This window comes from Delphinapterus leucas, chromosome X, assembly GCF_059928025.1.
Source record: "Delphinapterus leucas isolate spDelLeu-1000000601 "Yukka" chromosome X, BTC_Dleu_Yukka2, whole genome shotgun sequence".
Lineage (NCBI taxonomy): Eukaryota > Metazoa > Chordata > Mammalia > Artiodactyla > Monodontidae > Delphinapterus > Delphinapterus leucas.
Window position 1 is genome coordinate 91,089,531 of NC_143150.1, and position 13,435 is coordinate 91,102,965.

Here is a 13,435-nt window from a genome sequence, read left to right on the forward strand (position 1 = left end):
CCAGCCTCCAGCTCAGACCTGGCACAGGTGAGGGGGTCACAACTCAGTTGTGCAAACTTTGAGGGAGGAAAGGGAGCAGCCCTTTCACCTGGGGATCCCCGAAGTGGCATTCGAGTTCCGTCTGGCACATGGCAGATAGCTGCTTTTCAGGCCCAGCTGAAGCTTGTCAGATTCTCTGAATTGACTCTTATTGCCCCTCTGCAAACTCCCCCTCCCCATTTAATTGATAGCCCGTCCTTCCTACAATCCAACAAGAGGCCTCCCTCCCTAGGCCTAAACTTGATTTCTCCGTTTTCCAGAAACCAACATCTGCCCACACCAGATACCCTACCACTCCCCAGAGCAGTTGGATGAATTCTAGTCCGGCCTGGCAATCTTGTCCCCTTTTGCAAGGTCTTCGTTTTCCCCACCTCCCTTGCTGCCAGAGGTGGCCATGTCAACTGATTTTAGCCAAATGATGGCATAAGTCCGCTGACAAGCTTGTGGAAGTTTCAGCCCTGTTACAAGGATGCGGTCAGGTAGGGAGGGTGATGTTTTCCCTGCTTGCTTTCCCATCTTTGGGGACATGGCAGCCATCATGGAACTATAAGGCTGCAAGCTATCACCAAAGTGCTTACAGGGACACAGTAGAGGTCCGTCGGCCACTGCCACCGCTAGACTTCAGTAACCAGTCACTTAAGCTTGCATCTCCTGTAGCATTTGCCTGGCCCTGCCCACCCCACCTCTTCTGCCTGGAAGTCTATCCTAGGCTTTGCCCAAGATGGTGGACAGGGGCTAGAACTCCCAGGACAGAGGAAATCAAAGCCTCGACTTGAGACCAAGTCCCAGGCTGTGTCTCTTGACCTCTAGCCTCTCACAAACCACTGCATCCTCCCCAGGGTCATCTCATACATGTCCATGGTTTCCATTACTTCCTAGACACCAGTAATCTAAACATCCAATTCCATCAATGGCCCTACTCCTGAATTTGATCCATGTATTAAAAGCGTTCCCCTATCTACTCAGTGGTTCAAAATCTACCCTCCTCTCATATTCCCTCTCCAACTGGCCTTTCTCATGCTCCCAGCCAGACATGTCTTGGTCATACTGGGCCTCTCTGCCTCATCTCCCCAGCTCGTTTTATTGGGCCTTCCAAGTGTCTTTCAAACAGCCTCTCTACACCCACCAGTCTACCCTCTATCTGGCTCCCGCATATTCTCAGGTAAATCTGATTCCTCTCTCCTTAGCCTATGCTCTGTACAGCCTGCCCTGCCTGCTTCAACTCGATGTTCCACCGTTGTGTGCAACCCCTCAGATGCCTTTTTCATAGTCCTGACATGTCCCTGGCCCACTCCCAGTGCTCTTCTAGACGATGGGGACCAGGTATGAATTCTCCAAGGTCCCAGTACTCACCCTGGGTTGAGCCCACCCCCACAGGGATTTGCAATCAGGTTTTTCACTTTAGACTTTTTAATATTTCATACAGCGATTATGGTGCATTCAGGAACCCACCCCTCCCAAACCGCCCTAGGAAGGCCCCTGCCCTCCCACCCCATTTGAGGGCCCCAGGGTTTAGAGTGAAGGGGAGGTAACCACCCATCTGGAGACTGACCCCAGAGACTGTCCCTGCCCTGCCTCATCTTCCCCAGGGGTTAGGGGGTAACGCCTGGGCACCCCCCCCCACCATGTGCCCCTCTGTCCCTGCCTGTGTACATATACACACTATGGCTCCTCGCTGAGTTGGTCAGTTCCTGGCAGGGCCCCTACTCAACAGCACCGAGTGGGATGGGGGCAGGAGGGCTGGGCTAGGGAGACCCTGAGAAGGAGGCCCCTGCTATGGGACTGCAGGAGGGAAAGAGTGGGGGCCCCCCACCTCATCCATCTCCCAGAGAGTCTCCAGTAGTCCCCAAGTCCCCCTGCAGCTGGGGATGGCAGGTGGGGGTCGGAAGGCGAGTGGTCGAGGCATGCTTTCCCTTAGCTGACCCCAGGGTCTGGTGATGGTCAGGGTTTTAAATAGGGGTTGTGTCCCTGCCATGGAAAGGCTGGGAGCGGGGCTTCATTGCACAAAATACTGTGGGAGGGCCACACAGTGGGTGGGGCCCAGCCAGCCTGTATACAGAGATATTGCATTTAAAAAATGAAAACCTCATTTAAAATAATTAAAAAACAACAATGAATGAAACAAACAAAAAGAAAAAGGCCCACACAACATGAGGCAGGTGGGGCAGGCAGGAAAGCAGACAGGGGAGCCTCAGACCCAAGGCATCACCGTGTCTTGTCTGAGTCGAGATCCCCAGCCTGGGCTAGCTCCAGACCCCTGGCTTGCCGTGGGGGTAGTGGTCCTGCGGGGGGTGGGGCATGATGGGGAGGGGTATAGGCCTGGCCTCAGTGTGGGAGGCTGGCACGGCCATGCTGTCCGCCGGCAACTACCGAGACAGAAAGAGAGAGAGACACACAGACAGACAGACAGATCAGGCGAAGGAACGATGAGAACTTTGTTAGCACCCAGCAGACAGGCCAATGGGTGGGCCGACAGGCCAATGGTCGGGTGTTCAGACAGGCAGCAGGGGACATGTGGGCAGGCGAGCATGAGTCAGGCAGGTAGGCAGGCAGCAAGCAGGGAGGATGATGCAGTTGGGGGCTGCCCTGTGAGGGGTATGGCATCCCTCCAGCTGCTGCCTGCTGGGGCCTCGGTCTGTGGCTTAGAACTCGGTGTCCACCACTCGGAAAGCTGGCCTGCCTGCAGGGGAAAGCAGAGCAGATGGCTGTTGGTGAGCAAGCAGGTAGGTGGACAGGGCAGGGAAGAGGGTGAGGGCCACAAGTACACTTACCTGAGTCAGGCATTGACGAAGACCGAATGCTGGCCTCCTTTTGTAGCTGGATCTCCTTTAGTGCAAATATGGAAGTAGCTGTGGGTGGAGGAGAGACAGGAGTGGGGCATGACCCATGAGGCCACCTAGGACCACCTCCCATGTGGCCCCGTCAGGGAAATTAGAAAAAGTTGCCTTTTCTTTGAGAGCCTTGACTTTCATCCGTCAAATAATCCCACACACAAACCAGCTACAACCAGGGAAAATGGAATATAGACTATTACGTGACACCAAGAAATCATTAACTTTGTCAAGTGCGACAGTGATACTGCGATTACCACCTGTAAAGTCTAGACAATGGATGGTGTTTGGGATTTTTCTTTTTTTTTTTTTTTTTTTGCGGTACGTGGGCCTCTCACTGTTGTGGCCTCTCCCATTGCGGAGCACAGGCTCTGGACGCGCAGGCTCAGCGGCCATGGCTCACGGGCCCAGCTGCTCCGCGGCATATGGGATCTTCCCGGACCGGGGCACGAACCCATGTCCCCTGCATCGGCAGGCGGACTCTCAACCACTGCGCCACCAGGGAAGTCCGGTGTTTGGGATTTGATTGAGATTAATCCAATCAAATGTTAGCGTGATAATGGTATTACTGTTACGCTTAAGAAAATATTTTAGAGATACGTGCTGAAACTGTTTATAGATGAATGATGTATCTGGGACTTGATTCAAAATAATCAGTGATTATAGATAAAACCTGACTGGCCATGAGTTGATCACTTGTTGGAGTACCTGGGGACTCATCATATTATTTGGTCTAATATATAAATATATCTAACTTTAAAACGTCCATATTAAAAAGTTTTAAAAAGTCAGACATAACGGAACACGCCATGTGCCTCCATTTCTGTAGGGTACAAGGACAGGGAAAGCATATCTATGCTTTAGAAGTCAAACTAGTGGCAACTCTTAGAGGGGATGCCAGGAATAACTGAAGGAGAAAAGAGGGCACTTCAGGGGAGCTTCTCACATCCTATTTCTCGACCTGTAAGCTGGTTACACGGGTGTTTAGTTTGTAAAAATTCATTGTGCTATATGCTTATGATCTGTCATTTCTCAGTATCTATTTCACAACATTTACTTTTTTTTAAAAGGTAAAGTGATGTTCCATCGGTTTTTATGTACATTTGAAAATTTCCAGGAACTGAAAACTAAAAAACTCTAATGTAATGAACAACACATCACACACGTGAACAAGGGCATACCCCCCATCCCCACCCCACCCCATCCAAGGTGGCAGAGCCAGAGCCCAACACAACCTGCCCAGCTATCTGCAGCAGTCCTGTTCCCCAAAGCCCCCCACCAGCCGGTCCATTCCCCAGCTCCACTCACTGTCAGGAAGTTTGTGGATCCGTTCCCCCAGACTGAGGAAGAATGGATGTTTCATGGCATCTTCTGCGGAGATCCGATTGCGACCTTCAAACTGAGTGTGTGTGTTGGGATGGGGGAGTATTGACACTTGCAACAAGTAGGCTTCTCTTCCTCCCCGCCCCAGATCCTGCCCCTGTAGCTCCCTGTTTCCCCACACCTGGAATCTGCTAGGCCCCAAGGCTGGCCCAGGAAGATCGTCTCACCTGCAGCAGCTTGGTGAGGAGGTCAGCCCCGTCGCTGTCAAGTCTACCACAAGGACAAGGGGACCTGTTTTAAACTCAGTTTGGGTACTCTGGTCCCTAACACCCACCTACCCACCAGCCTCACCGGGGTGCATGGCTCAAAAGGGCCTCGGCTCGGTACTTGGGGTAGTTGTATGTCTTGAACTCTTCATTGGACAGGATGCCCGGCCATGTCTCCTCAGTTGGGGTTCCTGGCGGGGAAGTGGAGTTATCCTAAACATCTCACAGGGCCTCCCTGCATGTCCCCACAGCTCCTAGGGCTCATGCCTCCTCACCCAAGATGCGGAAGATGAAGTGCAGCTGTTCCTCCACCGTGGAGCCCGGGAAGAGGGGCCGGCCTGTGGCCATCTCATAGAAGATGCAGCCCACACCCCTGGGCAGGGAGGGCACAGTGAATATGTAGGCAGTTGGCCGGCTGGCTGTTGTGACCAAGCCACCCCCCTTCACCGCATGGCCCCTGCCACACTTCGACCTGTCCTCACCACATGTCAATCTGAGTGGAGTAGTCCGTGGACCCGAGCAGGATGTCGGGGGGCCGGTACCACAGTGTTACCACCTCATTGGAGTAGGTCTTCGTTGGAATTGACTTGGCCCGGGCCAGGCCTGGTAGGTGGAGAGAAGGGGCAGCTGGGATTGAGGAGGTTGTGGGCAGTACTGGGGAGAATGCAGTTAGGACTGAGGGCATCCTAAGCAAAGCCTGGAGGGGCTGAAGGGGAGGGACTGAGACTAGGTGGTTGTGGGGAAGGGGGAGGCTGGGAGAGTAAGGCTGGGGGATCACTGGGAAGAAGGCAGAGGCCAGGGGTACCAAAGTCGGCCAGCTTGAGCTCTCCTCTCTCATTGATGAGCAGGTTCTGGGGCTTGAGGTCTCGGTGTAGCACCTTCTGCCGGTGGCAGTAGGCCAGGCCACGGAGCAGCTGGAACAGGAACAGCTGGGGACCCAGGAACGGCAGGCAGAGGTCAAAGAGTATCCAGCAGCCTGACCCCCAGCAGGCACTGCTCCCCCTCCCAAAGATAGGCACTGAGCCCAGAGCCTTGTCTCACGAAAGAGGATAGGGTCCCAATGCCCTCCAAGGGCTCCCAGCTTTTTTTTTGGCAAAAAAGCCAAACGGGAAAAGTCTGTTTCTGGGAGATTTGTGGGGTGGAGTGGGTGAGTGGGGGGCCCCCTTGTGCCCCTGCTTCCTGCCCCACACCCACTTTCACATTGTGCATGTTGATGACGTTCCCACAGTCATCCAGGTACTGCTTCAGGTCCTTGTCCTGAGGAAAGAAGAGCAGGTAGAGGAAAGAGGGTCACATCCTGTGGCTCCTGGCCATCTCCCCACCTCCTCCCAGGACCCACTGCCACCCAACCTTACCAGGTACTCAAAGACAAGGGTGAGGGACTTCTCCGTGTGAATAATGTCGTGTAGCGTGACGATGTTGGCGTGTTTGAGGTCCTTGAGCAGGGACACTGCAGGAAGCAGGGGGGTGGGACAGCGGAAGAGTCAGGGCCCACCCTCAGAACAGAGGCAAGGAGGAGGACTAGACCGGGTTGAGCCCAGATGGCTTGGGGTGGTGGCTCACAGCCACCGGCTCTAACCCACCTGACACCAGGAAGAAGGTGTGTCCCCAAGTTCCAGATGTGGAAACTAAGGCTCAGAGAAGAGTATAGAGCAAGAACCTGGGATTGCAGCCCCAGGCTTATGTGACACTAGATTTTCACAACCAGTTTTTGGTTTCTGGAAAGCGCCCTTGCTCCAATCCTCAGTACACCGATCTGCAGCATCGTGTGAAAATGAGTTTGCACACTCAATTACTATGCAATTCAGATTCATTCCATGTGAAATTCTGACTAGAAACTATTGTGTCAAGTAAACTGGTGAGCACTTTCAGGGATATTCTCAGAACCAAAGCAAGCACCCTGCTTTACAATTCACCTACCTCTTCTCCACACAGGAAGATTCCTGGTTACCCTGATTTATTATCTGGATATGTGGCTGATGGGCACTTTCTCATGAAGCCCAGAACGTCAGGAGGGAAGTCCCAGAACCCCTAGTCCCTGTCCTCACTATGGGTGTGTGTGTGTGTGTGTGCGTGCACGCGCACACCATGGGGAGAGCCCGGGAAGCCTGGGGCAGATCAGATGGGGCCTGTACCTTCCCGGATGGCGGTGCAGGGTGCCCCCTCTTCATGTTCCAGTCTGATCTCCTTGAGTGCCACGAGGTTGTCTGTGAGCTTGCTTTTGCCTTTGTAGACGGTGGCATAGGTACCCTGGAATGTGAGTAAGAGTGACAGGAGACGAGCTATGAAGCTGCAGGGAGTTCCCACGGACCCCCAGCCCTACCATGGGCCTCCTGGCTGTCTCTCACCTCTCCCAGCTTGTCCAGCTTGATGTAGGTCTCCAGTTTCCCAAAGCCAATCTCAGACTGTGGGGCAAAGGAGGCAGGCTGAAGTAAGCTCAGGGGAAGGGACTGGGAGGAGGAAGAGGAGGAGACAGGAAGAGAAGACGCTCACCAGGCTGACACGGCGGAGGCGGCGGCTGAGGGGCTTGTCGAAGATGGGGCTATTGAGGGTCAGCTTCTCAAGGTAGCCCTCGGGCAGCCGGATGTCGGCTGGTAGTGATAGGCGCTTGTTGATGTCCTGGCAGGCAAGATAGGGGAGAAACAGGACCATGAGCTCCAACTCCCCAGGTCCGACCCTCTTTTCCAGCCCCGCCACTGCCCGGACAGGGGGTTCAGCACCTCAGTGGAGATCTTGCGTGGGGGATGGTTGCGCATGCGCACCCTCACTGGTGACTGCACCTCATCCGAGGACGTGGCTGAAGCCTGGTCACTTTCCCCGTCAGACCCCATCTTCAAGTCCTCGTGTACAATCTCTGGTAGTGGGGACAGGCGGAGGGCAGGCCGGGTGGGCTCAGAAGCCCCAGGACAAATCCCCCCACCCTCCCGTAACACATTCCCTCATCACACACGTGTGCACATGGCCCCCAGAGCAGCCTGGAGTCCCTCACGGAGAGGGTGGGAAGGCCCAGGGAGGTTCACACAGGTCAAGACAGGTTGAACTGGGAGGGCAATAGTCACCTAGTGGAGCACCCCGCGTCAGCGGCGAGCTGAAACTGCGGCTGGCCCAGAGCCAGTGGGCAGGCAGCAGCAGAAGTAGCCAAATGCCCTGGGAAGGCAGGCCCAGGGCAGGCAGGTGCCAGGAGGCCTGAGGGGGCTGTCACAGAGCGCAGGAGAAGGGCAGAGGGAGGCTTGGGGCAGCTGTGGCAGGCGGGGCACCCTTCCTCCCCGCTGAGGCCTGGGCACAAAGCCAAGGAAAGGGACACAGATGGACAATAGAGAGAGGGTGTTGAGAGAGGATGGCAGAGATGAGGGAAAAAAATGGAGAAAGGAAAATGAAAATAACGCAAGTTTAAGAGGAACTCAGTTGGAAGGCAGCACCCCTGGGACCAGTCTGGAAGTGGGAATGGTCAGTGGACCCACCTGGTGCAGAGCTGAGTGGGCCCCGTCCAGAGCGAGGTTCACCAGGGGCAGCACGTGTGGGGCCCTCTCCAAGGTCACTGCCGCCGCCACCGCCACTCTCATCCAGGCCTATCTGTTCAGGGGCACCATTGGTCTTATCTACACCTCGGCCCCCTCGGAGTGTCATTGACAGCTGCCGTTTGATCTTCTTCATCCGATCCATGGCGACCTGCGCAGGGGGTATGGATGCGAATGGGTCCCACATTAGCATTTGCCTGACACCCATGGGCCCCCTAAAACCCATGACAACCCAGTGAGGTGCACTGACATGAACCTGTGTCAGTGCCCACCCAACCACTGTGGAGTCCTGGGACCACTCAGGATTCCTAGAAACCTGGCATGGATGGAGACCCTTGTCAGTGCCTGCCACCTACGATGACCAGCCCCAGGGCACCCTGCTCCTAAGGAGCCCACCTGGGTACTGAGGCTTGGGTGGCTGGCTGAGGGAAAGGGCCCAACTGGTGGCGTGTTGGCCTCTATGGGGGCACCCTCACTGTGGAAGCAGAGGCTCCACAGCAGGCATTCTCGGGTGCAGCAGCACTGATGGACCTAGCCATTGGTGTAGCGGGGGGCTCGCCCAGGACGCCGGAACCACTGACACGGCCCCAGGCACGCCCACAGAATGGCATGTTCTGCTGGCACCAGCCCACATCACCCCCAACTGCCAAGGCGGAACGCTCCCCGCGACCACAAGGACCCTCCTGCCTCCCCCAGCAGCCATGGTCAAGGTGGCTAAAGGACTACCCCAGTGGGCTACCCAGGTGAGGGGTGCAGGGAGAGGGAGGGAGAGTCCTGCCCAGACCCAACCACTGGGTGGGGTTGCGGGGGGATCTAAGTCTACCAGCTGTCCTGGTTCCATCAGGTTGAACCCAGATTTTACCAGATTTTTGCAAGCCAGGTCACATTTCTCCTCTACTTGAGAACATACCACATGTCCCTTATCACCCCAAATAAACATCCCAGTCCTTAATGTGGCCCACAAGGCCCCCATTCACACCATTACCTCTCCGGCCTCACCGCCCCCTCGTTGCTAATTGCTGTTCTGCAACCGCACCCAAAAGTCCCACCTCAGGGCCTTTGCAGTGGCTGTTGCTAGTACTTAGAAGACCCTTCCCCTAGATTTCAAAATAGCTCACTCCCTCATCCCCTTCAGGCCACTGCTCAAATATCACCTTTTTCACAGATAACCACGAATAACCCTATTTAAAATCGCAACCATTCTGAGCCCCCTCACCTTGCCAATTACCCCCCCAGCACTTATCACCTCCTCAGAAATGACACCATCTAGTTACTGGTTTCTTTATTCTTTACTGTCTCCTCACCACCATAACTAGAAGATCAGCTCCGCCAGGGTAGATTTATGTCTGTTTAGGTCACGGCTATATCCTGAGGACCTGGAACAGTGACTGACACAGAGTAGATGCTCAAAAAGTGCTTATGGCAGAAATTAATGAAGCAGGGGGCTAAGGGCCTAGGACCAACATCTGTCAGGGTGAGCAGGGTGAGTCCCTGCTACTCATGAACAACCCCAGACAAGGTGACCCAGGGACACTGGTATCAGCAAGAAGATGGGGGCTGCTAGAGGGAACGGGGCCACCAAAAGGCTTAGGCCAGCCTTCTTCTGCTTCCTCCTGGGCTCTGGGCCAGCAAGGAGGGGGAAAGACCTGGCCGAGGAACCATCTGGACTCACAGCAGGGCCTAAGATGGCCCTGGGCCCAAGGGAAGTGGAGCTAGATAGAAGGTTGACGATGAGGCTGGGGCTGGATTCGAAAGAGAGAGAAGTGGGTCATCTGTTACCCTGAAATCAGGTGCTTACCCTAGCGATCCCCATACCCCACTTCTGCCTGCCTGAGCTCATCACCCCCAGAAGGGGTAGAGGGCCCAGCCTAGCAGAAAGATCCAGTAAAGAGGATGAAGTCCATCCAAAGAACCCAAGATAACAATAACAAAAAGTATCCTGACCCAAGAGGCTGAACACTGGACCTGAGGCTGAGGAAGGTGAAGCATGGCCAGTCCCCAAAGACTGTTTTCCATACGTCCATATGGCATGGATACCCAGCCGCTTTGCCTGTTGTGGCAGGGAATGGGGGAGCTGGGGGGACTGTAAGTAGAGCTGGACGGAGGATGAGGAAGGAACCCGAAGGAGCCATGGGTCCATGACCTCTAAGCGGTAACCCCAAGGGCTGGACATATTCCAGAGTTCAGTTTTGGGGGGATTTTAGGGAGATAGGGTACAAAATCTGTGTATCATGCAACGCCCCCAGCAGGGGGACCCTGGACAGGGCCCTGTGAACAGAGACACTTGAACATTAATCTGCAGTAAAACTTTTAAATATCATTTCAGTTTTCTGAGATTTTTAGGTTTTAGAATACTGAAGGAGCAAGAAACTGGATACACAACCCCACTCTGAGAAGGGCACATGTCCGTCTTGACCCCCTGAGGAGATGCTTCCATCCTCAGAATACTTCCACACCCAAGGATACTCACCACCTCACATCACACCAACCACTGAGGACACAGTCATCACACTCTACTAACTCCCATAGGAACATACCATCCTCATTCTGTTCAGGCACATCTCATAAGCACACACTGGACTCTCACAGTGTCCTGCTTTCTTCAGTACACACTGGACCCTCAAGAAGGCTTCTCTGCATTGTAACTGCCATCGGCAATGCAATTTCCCTATTTATCTCTAACCCCCATCAGCACACAAAGCCTCAACAGAGCACTAAGCTCTGTTAGCACACCACTGGCCCCTCTAAGTTAACTCTTAGCACCACATGCTGCCTGTTTTCTTCTCCACAGCACCCACTGTTCCCCCAACATGATTCTGACCCCTATTAACATGCACTTGGGACCCTCTACAGCAGTAGAGGTTGGTAACCCACATTAGCACTCACTGGACCTTCACACTACCCTGAATCCCATGAACACAAAGTGAATCTTGCAGATCCCTGACCTGTTTTAGCCCACACTCAGATCCCTCCACAGCTATGATCATCACTAACACATATTCTGGTCCTCCCACTACCCTGTCCCCCCATATCCCATCAGCACAGGCTGGACCTTCACTTCACCCTGGCCCCTATTAGCACACACCGGGCCTCACAGTGCCTCCCCATTACCACACCCTGAACCTGTACTCAGCCCTAGTCCCCGGGGACACACAAACACGCTGTTCTATAATGGCCTGACCCTCATTAGTGCACACAGATCTTCATTCAGCCCAGAACCCCATTAACACACTTCAGCCCTCCATGGTGCTAATCCACTTTAGCACACCTGGACCGTCACACGTTCCTGTCCTTTATTTCTCTTTGTTTCAACTCCTCCATAGCTATAACCCCGGTCGGTTGACAACTGGATCACTTCACAGCCCTGATCTTCCTTATTGTACACAAGATCCCCTCCACAGCTCTACCCTCCATTAGCACTCCCTGGAACCTCAACGCACCTCAGTCCCCCAAGAACACACTGTCTTCAGAATGTTCAGACGCTCATTAGCATATTCCAGAACTCATACTGCTCTGATTCTCCCCCCCACTGGCACACATTTAAGCGCCTCCATGACTCTAAATCCACATTAATAGTCACTAGAACTTCATATATTACCCTGCTCCTTCTTAGGGTGTCCTAGAGTCTCACATCCCTTGACCTCATGGACCCACACACACTGATCTCACACCATCTTGATCCTTAATACACTGAACCTCTTACAGTGCTTAGATACTTCCCTCACCCCCAACCCACACACACATATATCCACAACTCTGATACCCATTAGCACAGGCTCAGGTCTTCCACTACTCTGCCCCCATTAGCACATACTGGGCCTCATACTACCCAGACCTTTATTATCATATGCACATACCCTCGAGAGCTATGACCCCCATTAGTACCCTCTCAACACTGGAGTTCTTCCACTACCCTGTCCTCCATGAGCACACTCTGCACCCTCACACCTCGCAGTCCGTCATGGACAAATACACAATATTAACACCATCCTGACCAGCCCCCCCTTACCACACACAGGGCCTAAGAACCCCGATCCTACTGGCACACCCTCTGGTACCTCTACCACCTTATCCCCCAGTAACACACACGGGGCCTTTCTACATCAATAACCCCATTTGCATATCTCAGCACTCCTCCGACGTCCCCTCCCTTGTTATACATCCTCAGGTCCCTCCATCGCCCTGCACCGCCCCTCCGTTAGCACACACTGGGCCTCAAAACCTTACAAAGCGGTAAGACTTATTACCACATGCTCCGACCCCTCCACAGCTCAGGCCCCCGTTAGCAAACCTCGAGTCTTTCACCACTCTGCCACCCATTTACACACCCTCTGGTCCTTCGATTACCCTGCTCCCCATTAGCACCCACAGTACTTCCCATCCCCAGTTCCCAGACCAGGCCCAGGGCGGGGCCAAGGTCAGGGAGGCCCCAAATGACCCCCGGCCCGGCGCATTCTGGGAAACTCGCTGGGGGAGGGGGCGCATGCCAGCAGTGCAGCCCGGCAACGCCCGGGGTCTGGGTTGGTTCTGTAGGAGGAAGGGCAGCCCCCACCCCACGCCTCGTGGACGCGCTCACCGGCGGGGGCGCGCGAGCAACCTCAACGCCGCGGGACCGGCGCGGCGGCGCCTGGGGCGGCGGCCCGGGCTGAGGCCGCGCGACCTCCTTCTCCTCCTGTTCGCCGCAGGCGCCCGTCCCAGTAGTCTTCGGCCATGGCTGCTGGGCCCGGGCCGCCGCCGGCTGAGGAGGAGGAGGCGGCGGCGGCGGCGGTGGCTGAGGCGGAGGCGGCGTCCCGCTCAGCCGGCCATGAGCTTGGCCGCTGCGGGCGATGCCCCTGGGCTCGCTGGCGCCGGCTAGAATCCGAGAGCTCACGGCGGCTCGCGGTTCAGAGCCGACTGTTCGCGGAGACGCTGCAGATCCCAGAGCCGAACACCCAACGGCCCAACCGCTGCGCGCGCCGCGCTCCGCGCATGCGCACGCACGCGCTGGAACGGGTGAAGTGGTAGGGAAGGGACTCACCTCGGACTGGATGTACCAAAAGACCCGTCCGCAGCGGGAGGGGGCGCGGCCATTGCGCGCCCACTGGGGAATGTGGCGCCGGCCCTGGAATGGCGCCAGGGGGGAAGTGTAGAGGTTGTTTAGTACTCAGTTCCGATCTTGCTAGAAGTTTGCTAACGCTGAAGTGGGCAGCAGACAGTGACCAGCGTGCCGGTCACCACTCGGTCCCCCTACTCCGTCTCACTTGGTACATCCCCATGATAGCAAACGGGACTTTTGGAAGGAGGAAAAAGATAAGGCAGTCAGTCCTAGTCCCTTGAGGTGCCTCCGGAGGCAGGGACTTTAAAGGTTCGCGAGAAGATGACTTTTCTAGGAGAAGCGGCCTGGAGAATCACTGGCCTCTACCACCTTAGATAGGACAGAGTCTAGCCCCGCCCAGCTGCTCCTCCGCAAACGCGAGCT

The 13,435-nt window shown here is 55.2% G+C and overlaps 1 protein-coding gene across 3 annotated transcripts; it reads right to left on the reverse strand.

The window, feature by feature from the left end:
• Window positions 1-1,506: 1,506 nt before the first annotated feature.
• CDK16 (cyclin dependent kinase 16) lies at window positions 1,507-13,435 on the reverse strand. Of its 3 annotated transcripts, none has more exons than XM_022556360.3 (16): window positions 12,995-13,435; window positions 7,921-8,128; window positions 7,180-7,313; window positions 6,953-7,078; window positions 6,808-6,864; window positions 6,595-6,709; window positions 5,815-5,909; window positions 5,654-5,716; window positions 5,265-5,388; window positions 4,942-5,062; window positions 4,735-4,832; window positions 4,545-4,650; window positions 4,421-4,463; window positions 4,179-4,269; window positions 2,811-2,888; window positions 1,507-2,405 (listed from the first exon to the last, which is right to left on the reverse strand). In XM_022556360.3, the coding sequence occupies exons 2-16, from the start codon at window positions 8,120-8,122 to the stop codon at window positions 2,365-2,367; spliced, it is 1,494 nt and encodes a 497-aa protein (XP_022412068.1). In that variant the 5' UTR covers window positions 8,123-8,128; window positions 12,995-13,435; the 3' UTR covers window positions 1,507-2,364. The 3 variants fall into 3 exon arrangements, with proteins under 3 accessions (XP_022412068.1, XP_022412067.1, XP_022412069.1); XM_022556359.3 differs by lacking the exon at window positions 12,995-13,435 and adding an exon at window positions 12,554-12,974; XM_022556361.2 differs by lacking the exon at window positions 12,995-13,435 and adding an exon at window positions 12,554-12,972 and having other exon boundaries at window positions 1,508-2,719.

Bases quoted from the DNA above. Each gene is read 5' to 3' on its own strand.
- CDK16 (XM_022556360.3), bottom strand. From the start codon at position 8,122: ATGGATCGGATGAAGAAGATCAAACGGCAGCTGTCAATGACACTCCGA. The intron at 6,710-6,807 runs GTGAGAGACAGC...CTCACATTCCAG, and splicing joins AGCTGGACAAGCTGGGAGAG to GGTACCTATGCCACCGTCTA. The intron at 4,651-4,734 runs GTGAGGAGGCAT...CTTCCCCGCCAG, and splicing joins CTTCATCTTCCGCATCTTGG to GAACCCCAACTGAGGAGACA.